General features: G+C 33.1%; 5 protein-coding genes across 7 annotated transcripts in view; all 5 read right to left on the bottom strand.

Moving 5' to 3' along the window:
• The window catches only part of LOC111415561 (Myosin 61F), a 24,310-nt gene extending 8,957 nt beyond the window's left edge, over positions 1–15,353 (bottom strand). Inside the window, exons 1-2 of one of the 2 annotated variants that reach the window (XM_071201387.1) lie at positions 14,709–15,353; positions 10,331–10,469 (exon numbers count right to left, since the gene is read on the bottom strand). In XM_071201387.1, coding sequence (XP_071057488.1) covers positions 10,331–10,456 — 126 coding nt within the window. In that variant the 5' untranslated portion in view covers positions 10,457–10,469; positions 14,709–15,353. Of the gene's footprint in view, positions 1–10,330; positions 10,470–10,547; positions 10,748–14,708 lie in introns of those variants that run through there. The other variant, XM_023047292.2, reaches the window with a different exon arrangement.
• Positions 15,354–15,454: 101 nt separating this feature from the next.
• On the bottom strand, positions 15,455–16,610 carry LOC111415564 (NADH dehydrogenase ubiquinone). The gene is made up of 4 exons (XM_023047295.2): positions 16,416–16,610; positions 16,196–16,324; positions 15,747–16,142; positions 15,455–15,679 (listed from the first exon to the last, which is right to left on the bottom strand). The coding sequence occupies exons 1-4, from the start codon at positions 16,449–16,451 to the stop codon at positions 15,509–15,511; spliced, it is 732 nt and encodes a 243-aa protein (XP_022903063.1). The 5' UTR covers positions 16,452–16,610; the 3' UTR covers positions 15,455–15,508.
• Positions 16,611–16,645: 35 nt separating this feature from the next.
• On the bottom strand, positions 16,646–18,370 carry LOC111415563 (Pseudouridine synthase 10). The gene is made up of 4 exons (XM_023047294.2): positions 18,192–18,370; positions 17,887–18,142; positions 17,694–17,836; positions 16,646–17,613 (listed from the first exon to the last, which is right to left on the bottom strand). Exons 1-4 carry the CDS (start codon positions 18,312–18,314, stop codon positions 16,660–16,662), a joined length of 1,476 nt encoding a protein of 491 aa, XP_022903062.2. The 5' UTR covers positions 18,315–18,370; the 3' UTR covers positions 16,646–16,659.
• Positions 18,371–18,426: 56 nt separating this feature from the next.
• LOC111415570 (peptidyl-prolyl cis-trans isomerase H) lies at positions 18,427–19,232 on the bottom strand. Of its 2 annotated transcripts, none has more exons than XM_023047304.2 (3): positions 19,042–19,232; positions 18,806–18,982; positions 18,427–18,750 (listed from the first exon to the last, which is right to left on the bottom strand). In XM_023047304.2, exons 1-3 carry the CDS (start codon positions 19,123–19,125, stop codon positions 18,457–18,459), a joined length of 555 nt encoding a protein of 184 aa, XP_022903072.1. In that variant the 5' UTR covers positions 19,126–19,232; the 3' UTR covers positions 18,427–18,456. The 2 variants fall into 2 exon arrangements, with proteins under 2 accessions (XP_022903072.1, XP_022903073.1); XM_023047305.2 differs by having other exon boundaries at positions 19,032–19,117.
• Positions 19,233–19,379: 147 nt separating this feature from the next.
• On the bottom strand, positions 19,380–22,058 carry LOC111415580 (peroxisomal acyl-coenzyme A oxidase 3-like). Its single transcript, XM_023047328.2, has 5 exons — positions 21,804–22,058; positions 21,230–21,529; positions 20,344–21,175; positions 20,065–20,298; positions 19,380–20,010 (listed from the first exon to the last, which is right to left on the bottom strand). The coding sequence occupies exons 1-5, from the start codon at positions 22,041–22,043 to the stop codon at positions 19,454–19,456; spliced, it is 2,163 nt and encodes a 720-aa protein (XP_022903096.2). The 5' UTR covers positions 22,044–22,058; the 3' UTR covers positions 19,380–19,453.
• Positions 22,059–22,067: the final 9 nt, after the last annotated feature.

The raw sequence follows: 22,067 nt of genomic DNA on the forward strand, positions 1-22,067 counted from the left end.
TATTCTTCTAATGTTATTCTACTGTTCTATAATTGATCTAGTATGAGTATTCATCAGTTACTGTTTGATTTCTTCCTCAAAACTTTCCCTCATTTTCACGTTTGTAAGGTTGTTGAAATTTATTCGTTTAGGATTTTGATACTTTGTATTGTTTCTTAAGATTATGTATCTGAATTTGCATTAGACTAACAGGCGGTCTAAGCCTCTACATGTTTTTACATCTAAGATGCCAGTAGCTACCCTTTTTATCTATTAAGACGTGATCTAGTTAGGTTGGATTTATTGTCACATTTTTGCTTGCGGTAAAATTTATTAAAAATTCGCCATTTCCGCTTGTTTGATCCTGTTACGATCTATAATGTTTCCTATTCTCCTAGAAATTGTGTTTATTTTCGTATTTTAGCACTCACGTCCCCTAGAAAAGTTTGTTCCTTATCTTCGTCTTCTTGTTTGTCTGTTCAAGAATGTCAAATTAAAGAATCCCATACATATACGGGTGACCAAAAATGGGTGTTATCAACGTATTAATACCTTATCATGTTGAGTGAAATATATTGCACGATAAAATGTTTACTACAAATTGATGTTTAATATCATCTTTGAACATTCTTTCTTTCTAACGTAATTTTCTGCTTATCTTGGGCAATCTCCACTCAACGCAGTGACTGTTTATTTATAATTGATTATTTATTTTTATCTGGTGGGCGCTGGTTAACAACAAAATCTTGGTTTTACGTTTCCATAAACTTTATTATTAATTTCACTTAAACTATACATATAAATTGCGATTAGTTATATAGGGAGCCTTGCTCCGCGTGTGTTGAAGGGGTACTGTTTCGGTGGGTGTTAAATCGAAGACTGAATGACTGATACGAGTTGAGCTCGCAGGCTCCTTCTTTATTTTAGGTCATAACTAAAAACCCTTACCTAAACACCGAAATACCCCAACGCATTCCCACACTTAACTCCACCCAATAAATAATGCGATAAAAGACTCTAATATTGCGACTCGAGACACTTCAAATCTAGACTAAACAAATGAGGCGATACAAATAAATCCAATATAAATGAACTAATATAATATAAACCTATCAAATCTAATATAAATTAACCAATATAATATAAAATCTAACATGCTCCCCGCCTTGAAAGAACTACCTTTCAACAAATAAAAACACAAATTAACAATAATGACTCAACATCAAAATGTATGAAAAAAAATCGAAAAATTAAATTTACACGACTGAGTGATTAATCGCGCGCACACACAATTCACGCAATCACATCAATGAAACCCAAGACTGCTATTCTATTGGTAGTGGACACATCAGGCCCTTTTGATGATCCTATTTGGTGTGCGTAGCGTGCAATTGTATAATTCGGCCCTTAAGACACTTTAAGGCAGGCAAATTATCTTTCTTCATTGACACCAATCGGCCCAACCTTAAGTTAGCGTCACCCGTAGACCAGTCGTAGTACCTCTGCAGCTCAGACAAATATGCTTTGGACCACCTGGTCCAAAAATGTTGTTGAATCTGCTGGACGCGATGGAACTGCGATAAGCGGTCTTCATTGTTGCGACTCAAACCTGGATCTGGTGGGAAAGTAAGTTTCCCACCAATTAGAAAATGTGCCGGGGTTGATAGAGTCGTATGGTTGGGATCGGTGGATAATGGGGTTAATAGCCGGGAATTAAGGATGGCCTCAATCTGAACAAGTAATGTATACAAATTTTCGTACGTAAACGAGGCATTGCCGGTAACCCGACGTAAATGAATTTTTACTGACTTAACACCGCCTTCCCATAATCCACCAAGGTGTGGCAAGTTAGGGGGAGTATTCAACCAACTATTAGAAGCGTTTTCAATCGGTGTTTTGAGTTCGCTAGAGTTATCAATCAAGAACAGACTTAGCTCCTGTAATTCGCGATTACCACCCACGAACTTAGTTCCGCTATCAGAGAACATTCGATTCGGTTTCCCGCGCCTAGCTGAAAGTCGCCAAAGAGCGGCAATAAAACACTCTTTACTAAGTTCGGTTGGATTGATTAAACAGGCACGGTACATTTTAGGTATCTCCACGGTAGCTACGTGCGCGTATTCCCGAAACCGTTTCAAGGCACTGAACAAGTCAGGCTGTAATATGGGTCCCACCATCTGACAATTATTAAGCGAATATCCCATTGACGTAGGACATGATGCATCGAAAACGATCCTTGTGATGGCACTATTTTCATTTAACACTCCGTGGTGTGTTATGTAACAACCCTCGCGCGTATCAACAATCTTTCTCATTTGACCAAACTCCAAATACCCTCGCATAAATGCATGATATTGCTCACCGAATTCACGATTTTGTTTGCATTTCCGCTCGATACCCATTAAACGATTTTCCGCGGCTTTATACGATTCGCCCAACCAATCTAAACCTTTCTTTAGCGGTGTCGAAACAATGAATCGTCCGTCTTCTGCACGTTTAGTGGTTTTATAAAAATGATTTTTGCAAAATGTTTCATTTTTCGATGAGTGAACTAACCCTTCAAACTCCTCGACTTCCCGAAACCGCGCCAACTGCTTATTTATTACGGAATTGTCATCCTTATAAATTAAATTGCACCGCACCGAATGTGCCGCGCTCGCTTGTATCGGCCCCGAAACGATCCACCCCAAACGGGTGTTTTGCATGATAGGCCCTTTTGCAAGTTTGATTTGCCCAACGCATAACAAATTCCAAAAATAATCAGCCCCGACCAGCATATCTATCTTATCGGGTTTATTGAACAATGGATCCGCCAAGCGAATGTGTGTAGGTATTTTTAAAGTGTTAGCGTTTATTTCAAAATTGGGTAAATCATTCGCGATTGTTGCTATAACCAAGCAATTAACCTTAAGTGAAAAATCCGTGCAGTGTGAATGTATTCGCAATGAACAAGTACTCGTTATTGTTGACTGTGTTTGATTTATTGTTGCTACATTAACGTTTGTTGCTGTTCTAGCCAACCTTAACCGTTTGCAAGCTTCTACCGAAAGAAAACTACTTTGACTGCCCGGATCCAAGAGTGCGCGTAATGAATGTTTTTTGTTATGTCTATCGAATGCGTGAACGGTTACGGTGGAGAGTAAGATGTTTGAATGATTTGCATGCTGTGCGAAATTTAGACTGTGTGCTTGGGTGGATGTCGTTGGTTGTGGTGGTGAATCTGAGCGATCGTGCGTCAAATGAAGTAAGGTATGATGACGAGAATTGCACCGTTTACAAGAGCTCGAACGGCATTGTTTAACAAAATGTCCCGACCGAAGACAATTCATACACACCTTTAATTGTTTGACCCGGTCTATACGGCCCTGAACCGTAAGTTTAGTGAAATTTGAACATTCCTGTATGTAATGTTCCCCATTGCAGTTTACACAACGCTTAACACCCGAATTAGCAACCAAAAACGTTTTTGATTTCGGTTTTGATTTATCGATTATCCGCTTACCCGAACCGTTTTCCAAAGTTTCCAATAAATCAGCGCGTTCTTTCAAAAACCCTAACAAATTTTCTAAATTCGCTTTGTTTAAACCGGACTTTTTCCTTTCCCACTCCCGATTGGAATCAGCGTCCAATTTCGACACGGCTAAATAAATAAGTAGCGTGTCCCAATTATCCGTAGGTTCATTTAGTGCAGCTAACGCGCGCAGATGTTTACGAAAGTCGTCAATAAAACTTCGAATCTGCTGTGGATTATCACCCGAAACCCCTTCAATTTCGAACAATGCCTTAACGTGATTATGAATTAATATCCGCGGGTTATCATAACGCTCGCGAATCAACCCCCAAGCGACTTCATAGTTAGAATTTGTCAATTCTAAACTTTCGATAACCTGACGAGCATTACCGGTCAGTGCCGACAGTAAGTAATGAAATTTTTGAATGTCGTTGATCATTGGGTTGTTATGAATTAATGATTCGAAAATGTCTCTAAACCCTAGCCATGCGTCGTAACCACCGTCAAACTTTGGTAAATCTATAACCGGTAGCTTTACATGTTGATCCGGGGAAGGTCCTACAATGAACGACGAATCGGCGCATATATTTCTATTTGTCAAAATTCGCTTAGCTTTAGCCGTATTTGCGTAAAAACTCGCCTCGAATGTCTCCCTCTCCGCGTTTTGTGACTCGCCATCAACGCTTAACAAATCTATTTCACCCTGAATTTCCTCGAACTCATCGATAAGATTAATTGCCCGATTGTATCTTTGTTCTAACTCTAACGAAAGTTCCTGATTAATACCGCTTTCTCTGATATTTGATTCAAATTTTATTACAAATTTCGCAAAATTCGTGAGTTTGCCCTTGACAATACCTCGTTTTTTAGTTAAATTTTCTGACTGACTCATGATCGCGATTGACAAGTTTCAGATTGAGAACGATAAAGGAGAAAGTAAAGGGACTTACGGTACTTGTTTCAATGGCGTTGGTCGCTTCCAGTACGTGATGGACGAATTTCTTCTATCTCGAATTTGTTGGGAGTTGCATGAAGTAGAAATTCGGTCTTCGAACACTCCTGGCGAATGTTCTCCAAAAAGCTGCGTAACTGGCGGGCCAACGTTGTCGAATTTAATTTAATTTTACACGCCGCATCAAGGAACCGAAAACACTTAAATCTTCTTATATTTTCCCCATCCGGCTCGAAGGACCATTTATGATTATTTATTTTTATCTGGTGGGCGCTGGTTAACAACAAAATCTTGGTTTTACGTTTCCATAAACTTTATTATTAATTTCACTTAAACTATACATATAAATTGCGATTAGTTATATAGGGAGCCTTGCTCCGCGTGTGTTGAAGGGGTACTGTTTCGGTGGGTGTTAAATCGAAGACTGAATGACTGATACGAGTTGAGCTCGCAGGCTCCTTCTTTATTTTAGGTCATAACTAAAAACCCTTACCTAAACACCGAAATACCCCAACGCATTCCCACACTTAACTCCACCCAATAAATAATGCGATAAAAGACTCTAATATTGCGACTCGAGACACTTCAAATCTAGACTAAACAAATGAGGCGATACAAATAAATCCAATATAAATGAACTAATATAATATAAACCTATCAAATCTAATATAAATTAACCAATATAATATAAAATCTAACAATAATAATTGAAACAAATATCTTCTACCGAGAAAAAATTCCAAATTCTCGATCAGATCTTAAAATTTCCTGTTTACGTGAGACTAACCCAAAAAGTTACTTTTGGAAATTATATAAAAAACAGATGCTGTGTAATTGTAAAAAAATCTTGTACTAATTAAAGTTTTATCATTATTTTTGTTATAATAATAACTTTTTCGTTCCGTAATAAACGTTCATTCCCTCTTTCGTTTACTCTTTTAAGTACGTTGGTGTTAAAGATCTAAAACCATAATAATGAACCGTTCACCTCTCTATATATAACCTCAAGCAACTTAACCAATGTATTCGTAGTGAAATAAGATGACGATACGATCTGGAGAAAGTAATAGAAAGAATAGAAGACGTAGCGTCTCATTTCTTTCGGTTAATTCTTATTGAATTGGGTATTAACGGACCACCTGATAAATTGTTGTCTTGGTCTTACGTATGTGTGTGCGAACGGATGGCATATGGCTTGGCGCGAAGACCATATCGGCGATGATTTCCTTGTCCACCCAGTTTAACGGCATAGAACGGCCGGAAGTCGGCCGTTCGGTTGTGTGACGAGATTGCCAACTTAACGATACCGGAAAATAGGTTTACTCGATATGATGATCACCAGAAACTGATGCATATTAATGAATACAACGGTTTTTTCTAATGTTTACAAGAAATAAAAATGTTTTATTATTAAGAATATCTTTTGTGAACTTTTTAATCTTGAATAAACGATGCGATTGTGTCATACATTGACTCATCAACAGAATACTCTTTTTTAGTCCGCAATGATGAATAATTTCATTTAACTTTTATTTTTCTACCTGCATAAAGTTTCAATGAAAATTATATTTTATTTTTATACTTACAACAGTGAGTCAGTCTGCAACAATTTTTTAATCTGAATAAAATAATCTCTTTTTTGAGACTCAAGATTTTAACGATAAATAATTCCTTGAAAATAACTTAGATAAACATTCAAATGCATTTTATTATAGTTTAGATCATCTTATCATGTATTACATATTTACATTGAATAAATATTTGCAATACACATCATCTCTATTATTATTCTATTGCGTAAATAGCGTTTAGCCCTTTTCAGACTTTTCTTTAAGTAGCTTCCAACCATATTATACAACTAATCAACAACTACTTTAGAACGAAAAAATTAAGATCCATCAACATAAACATTTGAAAATCGTTGTCGTAAAGCTATTTAACGGTTTTTCATTATCTTTAATAGTTTCGAAGTTTGTTTTAATGATTTTTAACCGTTTCTAAAATTTCAGCCGTTTCTAACGATTGTCACCTGCTCCGACCTGTATATTTTCATCGGCATTGTGCTATTTACATGTAAATTAATTAATGGACTGCACCCTAATCGCTGCGAGCATCACGGCAGATGGGCAAAGTCGACCTTTTGGCACGAAGTTGTGCCACGATGAATCGAAATTGTCTATCTTAAGCCGGATAGACAATGCCATGGAAATTGATTTATGACTTTTGAAGAGGATTATTAATTACTTTTATCGAAATGAGGATAAAATAAAATTATTTAGTTTTTAATAAAAAATAACTTAATATTTATTTATTTATTTTTTGTATGTACTTTTGTATTTTCCGGGAAATATAAATTGAATATACAGGGTGTCCCGTTAAGCGTACGGAGCGGCTGTATCTCTAGAACGGTAAGGCCAAGAGGTTTGGGAAAAAAATCCTTATAAGCAAAGTGACCAAGAGAAATAGCTGGAAATTATTTTGAAGTTCGTAATTCGACCGCTAGGGGGCGTAACTGCCATTGAGAAACATAAAGTTGCCGCTATCTCAGAAACTTAGACGATGAGCTATAACTTTGACACCATCATTTAATAGCTTGGATAATACCGCATCGCTTTTGTTTTGCGATATTTCTCATATCTGTCATAATAAGAGAGGGGGAGGCCAATGCGTTTTCATATGTTTACATTTTAATATCTCCTAGACCATTCAACCGAATTGAATGTTTTCGGTGTTGTTTGAAAAAGCATTTTATGCTCTTTTTAAAGATATTTTCAGTAAGACCGTCTGCTTTAAAACAAATGAGCTAGAGGACGTTATCTGCAGCGATTACTTATTTTTGTGATTTTTAAAGAAAAGTTAAATGGAACGATACTATTTACTTCACAGACCCTTAGTCACCTTAAAATTTGCTAAATTTTAGTGAAAACCGCATCTCGATATCGCCACCCGTTCTCGAGTTATAGAAGAAAATGTTAAAAACTCGAGTGCCATCAATCGGATCCAGTTACCTCATCGAGAAAAACAAATCACATTATCATGGTAACTGTAAACATGTCATTTACTAACGCAGAAGCGTATGATAGAGCGTATGATGATTTATTTTCAATGTTTCGAACACGATGCAACTGCATGGCAAAAATGTGCAATGCAATTACGACAACGAAAGACATTTTTCTCTAGAAGTGTTTTTAAGATTACGGAAAACTGGCAACGTATAGCCCATTCAGACGTCTCTATGAATTCGTAAATCAGAGTTCTCAAGAGAATAATATCTCCACCACGTTGTTTTACATCAGGCCTTAACAGATACCGATTATGATAACAGACTGAACTATTACCATTGACTTTTAAATATGATTTGGGCAAATCCAAACCTTTTATCACAAATGCTATGGATGCATGAAGCATCTGTCCACAAGCTGATGTAAACTTGCATAATATGCATTCTTGGTTCGAGCAAAACCCACATTGCTTTCACCCCTTTATCTATTGGGTAGACTAAACGACCTGACTTTTCAAGAAAAACCAATAACCAGGGAAAATATGACAAAACACTAAATACCAGTAAAAACGTGTCCAGGGAAGAGACTTAGCAGCGCTTTTTTTTCGTCGAAACTAGATTAAATAAATGCATCGAGGTTTATGTAAGACATTTCGAACATTAGTGAGCTATTTTTGCCAAAAATTTAAGTTATTCTAAGTGTTTCGGTTTATTTTGTTTTATTATCACTGTTGATGTTTCATTGATCCGTTGGCTTTTCAACACGCCTCAAAAGTAGTTTCGAAGCAGTTCTAAGCTTGGATAAAGTGTGGAGGAAGGTTCTAGATACTAAAATTTTTGTTGTCACTTATTTGTTTCCTAAGGTAACTTGATCCGATTAAGATATACGAATTTTTAACATTTTCTTTTATAATTCGAGAATGGATGGAGATATCGAGATGCGGTTTTCACTAATATTTAGCAAATTTTATGGTGATTAACGGTCTGTGAAGTAAATAGTACCGTTCCATTTAACTTTTTTTCAAAAATCACAAAAATATGTAACCGCTGCAGATAACGCCCTCTAGCTTATTTGTTTTAAACCAAGCGGTCTTACTGAAAATATCTTTTAAAAGAGCATGAAATGCTCTTTCAAACAAGACCAAAAATATTCAAATCGGTTGAATGGTCCAGGAGATATTAAAATGTAAACATTTGAAAACGCATTGGCCTCCCCCTCCCTTATTATGACAGATATGAAAAATATTGCAAAACAAAAGCGATGCGGTATTATCCAGGCTACTAAATGATGTTGTCAAAGTTATAGCTCATCGTCTAACTTTCTGAGATAGTGGGAATTTTATGTTTCCCAATGCAGTTACGCCCCCTAGCGGTCGAATTACGAACTTCAAAATAATTTCCAGCTATTTCTCTTGCCCACTTTGCTTATAAAGATTTTTTTCCCAAACCTCTAGGCCTTACCGTTGTTGAGATACAGCCGCTCCGTACGCTTAACGGGACACCTGTACACGTATACTTTTTCAAATTATGAAAAATTCATTGAAATAATGAACACCATCTATAAATTAAATAGAAGAAGATTGCAATAGCTTCCATGATTTAGGTGCAAGCAATAGATAATCAGAAGTACAGGTTATATGGTGACAGTATGTACTTAAAAATAGTCTTCCATTACCGGGTTCCTCCTTCGTCTACCAATACGTCTATCTAGTTATCATCTCCGACATCTTTCAACATCATCTTGTGATATCCTGTTAATATTCCTGCTATATCTCGCAAACGAGTAGTAATCAGACGAAACAAACTTTGATTACCGTAGTGAGTAAACCGCATGGGAAAGTTTCCCAACTAAACGCCTCTAGTCAAAGAATCTACGTGTGATTATCAAGGAAAATCACTTTGTATTGCTTTCTTTTATATTTTGATCAATTTATACGCAAAGTTCGACACAAATCGATCAAAACCTACCGACATTTCCTGTATTATCAGCACATCATAATAGATCACACTTTGATTGATTGCATTCTGTGATTTACCAAAGAGCATGCTCACCGTAAGTTTCAACAAACATTCGATGCGATTCTTGTCCGCAAATCGTAGCTCTAAAATTGATACATGTGATAAGTACGTAAGTACGTGATGTAACTATTACATGCTGTAGTGGTTCAATAATATCATTATTTTAATCGGTATCAATGATGTTATAGTATTTTTAATTACCACCATGAACAAGAAAAGTTCACTGTTCTCATCTATTGTCCGCAAACTCTAATTCAGGTCGACGACTGACTTGGAACTTTTTTTCTTATTAATAAATTCTTAATTTAAAAAGTATGATCCAAACAACAAAATCAAATTAATGTAAGAAGTTTCAAAAAAATTGCTGTTACCCAATATAATAATTAACTCGCTAAACCATGATGAAATATGGTGCGCTTAAAAGTTTTTAATAACCCTAATAACGGATATTGTGTAAATAAAGATAAGTTGATAATATAATGAAATTATTATCTCTTTATCATCAATAGCCTTATTAGTAACTGAAAAAATAATTCTTAAGAAACAATAATTCATTATAATAGAATAGCTTTCACATCAACCTTCTCCGTAACATAAAACAACCTTTTACGAGGAAAAACTTTTCTCTTCTCAGCAGGAAGAAATCGATTTGAATGAATTAACAAACGGTAAAACGGCCGAAGAAACACCGCACCATGTCGTGTCGTCCCACACACAAACCCATTGTCATCAACCTGCCAAGGTTGTCCCCGGTGCTGAACGCGCAAGAAAACCGACACCGACCTCTTTATAAAAAATAAAAACCTTTCTTTTAAACGCACTGTTTAAGCACCAAAACGTAACTAAACTACTTATTATTATCACTTACGTATATCAAGTTCTCTGAGAAGCGTTTCTTCAAATTGTTCACGAAGACGTCCTCGTTGGTGTAGTCCTCTAGCAAAACCGAATCTTGCACTCCGACTTTATCACGATCTTTTAATGATGTTTCCATAATTCTTCAATTTCTTTAAATTAAATATAAAATTAATTAAATACGAAAATTTCACCCACAAATCGATTTATTTTTAAGTAATTATTATTACCGGCGGATAAATTAGCAAACAAATTAGAACAATAAAATTTAAATGGTTGTTTTAATGCATCGTTGATTGAAAAAGCGAAACTTGGAAACGCGCGAAGAAAGTGTAATTTCGTTTTATAGAGACGATGATGAAAATGACGAAAGGATAAAATTACGAAAACGGCGACGTTCTCGACAAGCGACGCTCCCGCGAGCGAATGAAACGATTTGCTGCTCGAAGAGTAGGCGAAGTGTGGAGTTCGACGACGAAAGCGACGACGATACACAACGCTATACGCGTAGATTTTAATTTGAGGTCGTTCTTTGCGATCCAAACGAGAGGAGACTTCTCTAACTTTATAGTTAAGATAGTTTTTATTTGCTTGGTTTCTCCAGTTCTTCAGAAAAAATTTCTAAAAGAACGGGTGTGGTTTGAATTAAATTAAAAGTTAACTCATACTACTATATTTTAAAATGAAACAAAAATATATTATGAATTATAAAATTAGCTAAAACAATTTTGTAAATTATAATAATTAATATTTATTGAAATTTTAAAGAAAAAATTAGACCTTCGATAATATTGGGTAAGAACAAATTAATATATCTTCGAGGAATATTGGATCCATAGATTAGTAGATTCGGGTACGATCATTTTGATGTCCAGGAATGGCACAAAATAATCATTCAAGGAAGATCATAGCATCAACTACTTAGATCAATGAATCATCTGAACATGAATAGAGAGGATGATGTAGAGCTAAGCCGAACCTAGAAGAATTTACTGTTAGGTCCTAGAAATTTTGTCATTTTTGAATTTGTTTCTGAAAAAGGTTTGCAACATTGGATCCAAAAGTTCTAGTTTTAGTTTTATTCCTAATAAAACCGTGGACGCATACAAACCTTTATAATAAATAATAATAATTAAAATAATTGTAAAGAGATAAGGCCAAGGCGTCATGATCTAATTCGATTAAAAAGTGGTTTCAATGTAGAATACAAAATTAATATTTATTTCAAGTTTTGGAACTTTCCAAGCAAACATTAAGGTTTTGAAGAAGTTAATAATCCCTTTTTAGTGAGGAAGCGACATACTAATATTAATAGCCTTGCCATTGTAGTCATAGAAAACCTGATCAATAATTACGATAATGAACTTTGTAATTTTAAATGAGACGTAAAACTTTTTCTTGCTAATTTAAACAGAATATAATCTATATAAATTGAGAAAATTCCTTTAGACTGTTATGACAATTTCCTTAATGAATATGATACTACAAACGAAGACGTCATTGATAATGTTACTTTATTGATAATTTTTATCAGTGTTACTTCAAATAGCAGCAGTAAACATTAGCAAAGATCAACAGATTAATCTATTCTTTATTATTGCTAATACTATCTTCAAAACGAAAGTGAAATTAAAAAAAAATTGCCGTTATAAATTTTATTCAATTTTTTTCCTATTATTATATTTACTTTGAGTAAAGAATTTATTTCAAAACCTCTTAAATTATTATCAATTGGGAATTTATAAGGATTATATTGTTTGTTTTTAAATCCTAAAGATGAGACTTTTGTGAAGAATGTTGTAATTAAAGTGAATAAATCTATGAGTGTAATGCTGAGAATTAGCATATTTAAGCGGTAAAAACCTTAATTTTATGGGATGTTTAATAATAAATTTACAAATAATTAATAAAATACGAAACATTTATATCTTCGTTTACGTAATTTCTATAAAGTTCCTGAATCAGCAAAAAAATGCAATGTGGCTTTAGATAATAATGAATTACTTCGCGATAAATTGCACTCTATCTGTTCGTTAATGTCACAAAGGTAATTTGGATTAAGAATTATTACTCTAGCAGTCCTTTACATAAGAAATTTAATATAAACGTTAAACTTTACTGGCATCAATAAAATATTTAAGTGTATCACACTGCACAAAAAGGTGTTTCTTATTGTTATTTCATTGTTACGGTTAACAATTGTATTCATGATTATAATTACGAAAGATGATAACTGATTCAAACCCCATTAGTTCTTTGATTGTATAATTAATAAGTACATTATCAATTAATGCAAAAATTTGTAGTTTCTGCTGGTTTCGATCTAATAAACTTCATTATAATCATCATTGGCTTTTAATGTCAATGATATCCTCCTTTCTTATGCAAATATATTTTCCATACTCTTTGTCTTTATTGGTATGTTAATAATCCTTGTCGTTATTAATGCGCAGATGAAATCATAGATAATTTATTATTGACCAACATCTTTGGTTTACGCCCTAAAATCTTGAAGATATGGGTTACCTTCATCTCCAAAATTACGTTTGATACAAAGTATGTTATATAGGTCTGAAAAAGGAAATACAGTCCGCGTGAAGTTTTCTATCTAATTCGAAAACGGTTCGAACGTTAATTTTTTAAAATTAGTAGCCTATATAACTATATATTTTAGTTTTCTGCAATTGAAACTAATTGGCCGACCATCAATAGTAGTTACGATAGGCTTGAGACGAAAATCCATATCGTTATTGTTGAAAATATACCAGGAATTGCGCAACGGTCATCAAATTTTTCGTTTTTTTTTCCTCAAGTAGGTACTTTTTCCTTTAAATTCCGCGTTTCGTATAGAAATCTTCAGCACTGTTGCGAAGATATCGATCTTTAAATTGGGGTCTTGACTTTTGGCACCAATAGTAGTTTCAGAATAAATATCTACCGGGGTTGTATGTATAAAATGACAAGGTATTGTAATAGTATATTAAAAAACAAGTTTCGTAAGACACGCTTGAAATGCACGAATTCAAGTTGAAAAACGAGTGGCGAAGCCACGAGTTTTTTAATGAATGAGTGCTTTAAGTCTTATGAAACGTGTTTTTTATGCTACTTTTTTTTAACAAAAATAAAGTCAATTTTGGCAATGTAGGGAAATAGGTATGTAGCAGTTGGTAACACCGGAACACTTGAAAATAGAAACTTTGAATTGACAATTAGAAGCTGTCAAAACACAAAATATATTCACCTGAAAAAAATGTTTGATGTATACCTCCCAAAATAAGAGAAATTGCTCAGAGTCAATGTCCTCATCATTGTGGACTTTGTATTCGATGCTAAGAACATGTTTAAACATCCATAGACAAAAATTGTCACATTGACAACTAGAAAAATTAATGACCCAATGTCACCAACTTGAACTGGTTCCATAAAATGTTACTAAAATCTCATTACAGCATCGGATGCTGTAAGGAGTCTCATTACAGCACCCGTTTGAGTACTGTTATAGCTTTCATTACAGTAGCGAATTACAAAAAGTAAATTAAATTCTTGTAAAAATTAATTAATACTATGTATTGATAAATGTGTGAGTAAAATGTAAATGCCTGAGTTCAGGCAGCTTTGTAATAAATGAAAAAATTCTGTTATTTTTGTAAAATAGATTGATACATTTCCCTCTTAATGTCAACGTATAATGCCAGTGGTTGGCATATTCGCGATGTTACGGGTCAAATCTTTATCATTTTGGTGAAGAAAAAATATACTCGAGTGTGAAATAAGTTATTGAATTAAGATTTATTGAATTATAAACACAAAATATATTGATTGAATTTTACTTTTTTTGCGAAAAATTACATAAACCATTACCTAAATAAAGATTAGTTTGTCTTTTTTATTTGCTGTGATAACATCGATTATATAATTTTGCAGGAAGTTGAATATTTATTCATAAGAGGAAATTTCGAAAATTATTGTGTATTGAACGCAATTTTTGATTTCTCATTAAACATTGCATTAATTCATCAATCAGTAATAAAGATAAGATTGCCTGTTTTTATTACAAGTTTCCAAAGAACTTAAAAATTCATACGAAATGAGTACGTAATGTTTGTGTCGGTTTTAAAAAAGGGAAAAAATACCGAGTTAAACAATCAATCACCGCCAGACCATTAACTAATAAACTCCGATACTATCTCGTCAAATAATAAAATTAAAGGCTGTCTCCGATATAAATTATTATCGCGTACAATCTACGAAGATTCTGTCGTTATATAACAATTTTTAAAATAAAAAAATTCCAATCAATCCGAAAATAAAAGAAATAATTTTGAATTATTTAAAAATATATACATAAAAATACTCTATTAATTTAATTGAGATAGTATTTTTTAACTCACCGTTCGTATCGTTTCGTCTACAAGATCTTGGCCACGACTAATGTTGCGCCCATTGATACAATCGACATCAAAACGATGATAACGTACTTATCAAATATTATCTAAACCTTGCGTTATTTACGTATTACCTATACGTGTTATAAAATAACTAAAACAAAGTAACATTTATAATCTGAATTAAACGACAGTATGTTGAGAATATTGAGAAACCTCTTGTTTTTTATGTAATAGTTACAAAATGTTGAGTGAAGAATAATGCGAACTGTATGATGATTAAAGATCTATGAGATAAAGTCGAAGCCGCTTGCGGCTGAGGCGCCACAATATGATGACCACTTTCAGGTTCATATATTAATCCATGTGACAAAACCGAGGTTGCTAGCGTTAATATAATATTAATCACGAAGCCTCGACTTAATTAATCATAAACTACAACTTCACGCGATATAGCCGAGGTCGGTTGCGGCCCCCGGCGCCATAATATGATGACCACTTTCAGGTTAATATAATATTAATTTAGGCCGATGCTCAGTGACTGCAATCGACCTTGGCTTGATTAGTCAAAAGATCCATAACATAATGAACTAAAGCCAAAACCGCCTTAACATGATGAAAGGTTTTAGGTTAATATATGCAATAATGACTGATAAGTGATCAGAGTTTTTTAGTAACTTAATGTCCAATAACTGAAATATATAAAATTGAAGTAATAAATAAAATAAGGATTAAAATTAATTTTTTAAACCTACATTTAAATCATACATTTATTTACTATATATAAATAATTATATGTACAACATTTATAAATCTGGGCGAACCATGAAACCAGGACCAGGTGGTTCTGATTTTAAGGAAGTAAATTCTCCATGTGGTTCAGCTGCAAAGCGACCACTTCTTGGACCAGCTCTTGGTTTCTTACCACTTTTTAAATCATTTAAAATTTCTTTCGTATCTTCCACAGTTAAATCTTCCTATAATAACACGAAACAAATAAATTCCGACTAAATTAAAACCAACTAAAATTTAAAAATTGCTTACATAATAATCATCATTGATTGAAAGCATCGGGGCATTAACGCAAGCTCCCAAACATTCCAATTCACTCAATGTGAACATCCCATCTTTGGTCATTTCTCCAACTTCAATTTTTAATTCACTTTTAATGGTGTTTAAAATTGAATCTGAACCACGTAACCAACACGGAGTTGTAGTGCATACACCAATGTGGTATTTACCAGTTGGTTTTCTTAAAAACATAGTGTAAAATGTGGCTACTTCATAAACCCTCATACGAGGTAAATTTAAAATTTCAGCTACTTTATGCATAGCAGAAATTGGTAACCAACCATGTTGACGTTGAGCTAAATCCAATAAAGGAATCATGGCGGCTCTCTTATGACCTTCCGGGTAAATTGCCATAATCGCATCAGCCCTCTAAAAGCTACTTTTTAAAATTTACTTTTTCAAGAAAGAATAACCCAACTGACCTTTTTATTTTCAGGTGTAAAATCAAATGGGATATCGGGGTTATCTTCTTTTGTATCGCGATGTACAAATAAAGCATCAGATTGTAGAGTAGAAGAAGTTTGAATTAATCTCGCGTTTGGAGACCGCAACTGAAGTGATTTAATTATTTTTTAGGTTAGGTTATGTAACTTTGTTTTTATGTGTAAAAATTTTAAATATTATAATTTTAACAATACTTACCAGGCATTGGGTCATTTTTTGTAAACTCGAAAGCATTTTGGAAAGGATATTTTAGTGTTAAACGTTAAGTTTTTTGTTATTTTGGTTTTAATCCGTTAAAAATGACAGGTTATGGAAATTGACGTATAATTATGACGCCATCTAACGTTCAAATCCTCCACTGCATTTTCTTATTATTTTAAATTGTTATTAATTATTATGATACCTATATAGAAATTAAAACAAAACTATTTTATTTAACCATTTAATATGTAATTTCTGGTGGCCAATCTAAATTAATAGATACAACATCTAAAGCAATAAGTTCAGCTTCATCTCCAATAATAGTTCCAATATTTGGAAGAGTTCGTTCAAAATCGCCATGAACGAATTCTTTAACGTAAGTTCCAGCTTGTGTGTTAATATTTAATATAAATAAATAAGGAGACCCCTCAACTTTTTTTGTGTCCATCTTATGAATTGTTCGTTCTCTAACTGCTAAAGGTCTCCTATGTAAAACACGAATTGGCGTTTGCTGCTTAATAACAAATGGATTTAAACCAGTTTCATTAATTTTATCAATTTGTTCTTGAGTAATATCATTCTTTGTTCGACACAAAGCTTGATAATCTTTAGTTTTTAATTCTTCGCCTTCCTTTATTTTCGATAAATCTGATTTACAGGTTATTTGCAAATCGCGTACTTTAATCATTGTTGATTCATTTACGTTTTTTTCTAATTGTTTAAATTCTTCTTTAGTTAAATGCCGTTTAGGGTCCGCAATTTCGATGTAAAATGGTCGCCCCTTTCCAATACAACGAACGTCGCAATCTTCTCGCCCGCTAGCGGAGAATTTCATATCTTTTTCGCAAATGTTAAAAAGTTTCGTAATACTTTCGAAAATGATTTCTTGCACTGATGACTCTTGAAGTCGAATTCCATCGATTATCCAAGGGCTTTGAGAAAGTTCTCGTGATAATTTAATGTATCTACCTGCTATGTACATTGGGTTCTGTTTGCATTCGATATTTTTTATTGTAATAAAATTCGTTGGTATAGAAGGCGGAACTGGGTAGTATTTTTTAAAAGTGTCATTATTGGTTTGTTCTAAAACATTTACCACGCATTTCCGAGCAAAAAGATCCCCGGTAAATTTTCTTTTTTGTATTTTTCTTTGTTGGAAGGTGTTTGGTTGCATTTCTTTTAAACTACTTAATTCCTGTTAAAATTTAAATGTTAATTAATTATGAATAGGTTCAAATCTGATAACATTAAAATATTTTCAGATTGTTTACTTACAGTTTCATCATCTTTATGATCATAAGAAATGTTAATTGCAAAATCACAACTATCTGAAGTTTCAAAGTCTTTAAGCAAGTATTTTGAAATTGAAGCTTTCACAAACATTTTCCATGCTCTATTTAGCGGAATCTCCTTATTGCCTATATTAAAAAATAATAAGTTAAGAAAGTAATCATCTTAGTCATCTCACCTTCTGTAAAGAATTCAGGAAATTTATTTTCCAAGTATAACCTCATACTATGTTCCCTAAGTAAAATACAAGCAGGCATACTAATAGAACAAGTAAATACAGGACTATCGTATGACAAACCAACTTTCAAGTTTTCATCCATTAAAATGCTATCAATAGATTCGGTTTGTAGTAGCCCTAAACAAACTAAACAAGGATTAACTTTCATCTTTTTATTATTCTCTTCATCGTCCAGTTTATCTTGAACAATATTATTCTGTAAATTGAATCATTACCATTTATTCATTCATTATATGATAACTTGCCATTTTTATATAAGTATTAACATCTCCTAAATCAATATATTTATTACAAAAATATCTTACACTACATATTTCACAACAACCTAATTCGCGAAGGTGATTATAAATATTTTTTTCTGTAAACATCTTTTCTTATAGCGTCCGATATCAACGAGGTTAAATTTTAGTGAGGTTATGTTGTTGTTTTGAAAATGACAGCGTCACCTATCGGATAAATTAAAATAATATGCAATAAATCTCAAGTTAATTTCTTTTTATTAATTAAATGCTACATTTGTCCACATTGCATAATAGTAACGGGTATTTTAGGTTTATTATTAGGCCCTGTAGGCACATTTTCAATTTTTCTCATAACCAATAACCCGTCCATAACTCGTCCAAAAACAACATGTTTTCCGTCTAAAAAGTTACATTTTGAGCATGTTATAAAAAATTGACATCCATTTGTATCTTTTCCACTATTAGCCATTGATAATAAACCAGGTCCATCATGTTTTAAACTAAAGTTTTCATCTGGGAATGTTCCACCACCATAAATGCTCATCACACCCGTTCCATCACCCTAAAATAATTACCATTAATGTTTTTAGAAATACTATTATATAATTCATTATTACATTCACGAAATCTCCACCTTGAATCATAAAATCTTTAATAACCCTATGAAAACCAGCTCCTTTAAACCCTAACGGAACACCATCTTTTCTAAACTCCCCAGTACAAAATTGACGAAAATTTTCACTGGTTTTTGGTACTACATCAGCATATAACTCGAATATCATTCGTCCGATTTCCTACAATTAATGTTTTTAGTTAGGTTTTGAATCATGTTTGGAAGATAACCTCAAAATACCGTTGTTCCTACAGATACATCAAAAAATACTACAGGGTTCGCCGGGTGTCGTAATTGAGATTGTATTTGACTCCAACTTGGCATTTTTTTTAAATTTAACACTTAATAATAATCTTATTGATTAATATGAGACGATTAAAGCGGTTAGATTAAATTGTTGAGGTTATGTTTGAAATTGTATTGAATTTGACAGTTCATGTAAATAGATTTAAAAATGTAAATTAATTCGTTACATTTATATTTTGGAGATATTGATTATAATGATTTGTAATAATAAATTATTTGTTATTATAATTGATTCATTTATAAATAGAAATAATAAAAAACGGTGATGTAAATTAAGTTGTATAACTTTTAATAATTTTTATTTCCGATGTAATTATGATATAAAAATATAAATAAATAATTTAATTTAGAGTTTATTCTTCTTTAAATAATCCCTATCAACAATTTCTTTCCACCAAGTTGGTTTAGACATACTTCCGGCAGTTCTCAAAATATTATTCTCTAAATTTTGATAAATTTGTCCATTTGAGGCACCGATAACACTTCGAAGAAGAAAATCTGGTGGGGCGATTGCGTCTACTAGAGCTACAGCTTCAGATTTTAAATCTTTACACAACAATAAAACAGTTTCTTGTATTAATGTAACAGGTTCGGGGCCGGATGCAAATCCACCTTGATACAAATGTGATAAAAAGTGTTTTTCTAAATTGTAAACTCCAAATAGTTTTGCTAATTTCGTTAGAACTAACGATATCGGCTTGTCTTGTACTTTAATTATGTTTTGTTTCATTAAATTTAAAGTGAAAAGTTGAATGTATGCGATTCCTAAGCTTCTTGAGTAATAAACTTGGCTGCTATTTTTAGCTGTGAATTTATCGCTTCCGGAGTTTTTAAAGTTTTGGAATCTATCATAAGTGGATTTGATGAGGTAAATGTTAATCCACTCGTATATTTTTATGATATCTAAAAGAAAAAGATTAAATTTTGGGACGATTTACATTATTAAGGGTTAAATACGGTCAAGGTTGTTAAAATCATCCACAGTTTTTGCAATCCATTTCTTTGCGATAATATCCATGCCAGTTCCAAGAAAATCTAATGAACCTAACGGCGATGAAAGTTCTGTTCTATTTAAAATGCTTGGCCAAAACTTCATCAGAACATTTGAAGCCTGTTGAATCAAAACATGATTTTCTCCATCATATGTAACACTTGGATCATGATCGTTTCTTATATCTGATATGCCTGAAGCTAAAATCATATGTAAATTTAGCTTTTGAATTTATTTATATTAACCTTTAAGGTATCCATGTCCGGCGCAAGCTTCTCGACATTCTTGAATTCCATCTCTTGCAGACCAGGAGCAAACAACCTTAGCAGCAGCAGAAAGTGCATGCGATTCCATAATAAGGATAATAGGTACACTTCCACCTGAAAGAGCTTCTTTAGTCCAAGCTGAATGCTCCAAATATAATTTATCAGCCAACATTTTTGTTGCATAAGCAACGGCAATATGAGGAATGAGTCTATGTTGATGTAATTGGTACTCAATTATTGGCAACTCCTCTTTGCTACCATCAGGTCCAAATTGTCTACGAACAGCACCATATCTTATAGCAATCGTAATCGCTTTCGTTAATAGAAGATGAGAAGAAAAAACCACACCCATTCTCATATTTGTTAAACTACCAAGTACTGTTTCTTTGCCTTTATTTGAAGCAACATATTCACCATCATCTGTTACATCACCGTATTTATTTAAAAGATTATCTTTAGGGATTCTATAGTTGTTAAACATGACGAAACCGTTATCGGTTGCGTTTACCCCGGCTTTTTCGCCGAGATCGCCTATGATGATTCCAGTGTAAGGTTCCAAAGTTTTTGGACATCTCAATGGTACCAAAAAGCAATGTAAACCGTGGTTTTTTCCATCGGGCGTTATTAAATGAGCGAATAACGTTGCAATCGAAGCGCTCTGACCTAAATTTCCAGACCAACATTTAGCCGCTTCGAAATCTGGGGTATTTATTACAAATTCTTTGGTATTAACATCGTATGTAGCTGTTGTTCTCATTCCACTTGTATTAGTTCCATGTCCAATTTCTGTTAAACAAAATGTACCTATCATCTAGAATGTTGTAAAAAATTAGTTGAAAAATCTATAAATATATCTTAATTTTACTTTATAATTTAAAATATCCTGTGCATATTCTAAATGTTTCTCAGTTCCCATTGATTTAATAACCAAAGGAACCATAAAGTACGCCATTAAATATTTTAATGTGACTCCATTATCAAAGTTTAATAATATCGAATTTACGGCTATGTTAAGATGGTCATTGTCGTGAACGGGCGCGAAACCTTTTATTCTTTTGAAAGCGTTTAAATATTTGTAACCGTCTCTTCTGATCTCATCGAATGTTCTTGATTTCAAACTTAAGTGGCAATCGGGGTTTGAATAAATTTCTGTGTAGATATCTTCCTATAAACAAGCAAAAAATTGTTAAACAAAAAGTTGTATCAATTTCAAGAGAATTAAAAACATTTTCAAGAATTTTCTAAGATTTCTTATTATGTTTAAGAATTAATATCTTAAGAACTAAATCTATACTTTCAATTAGATATGCTGATAATTTTATAATTATTGAAATCCCGATTTGTTATGATTTTTTGAAAATGCTTGAAATTAATTGTTTGTTCCGAAATATGAGAGTGCTAAGTAGTTTTTAACAGATTTTCATTAAATTTTTACTCACCATAAATTTGATCACTTCTTCCGGATAGAAGAAAGTCATCATTTTCTTCCAATCAAACGAAGCTGATTTTCTGTAGCCACTTAAAGGGCCGTTGGGAAAATCCTTTAACAGTGCAATTCTATTACGCATCGTTTCGACTATGCCTCCACTTAAAAAGTAAATGAACGCTACGTTTGATTTAATTTTTTTAAAAATTTCTGAGTGGGAATGATAAGTCAACTTATTATGAGCAAAGGTCATTGAGATAAATAGAATCGGTAACCT

This window comes from Onthophagus taurus, chromosome 1 (genome assembly GCF_036711975.1).
Source record: "Onthophagus taurus isolate NC chromosome 1, IU_Otau_3.0, whole genome shotgun sequence".
Classification (NCBI taxonomy): Eukaryota; Metazoa; Arthropoda; class Insecta; order Coleoptera; family Scarabaeidae; genus Onthophagus; species Onthophagus taurus.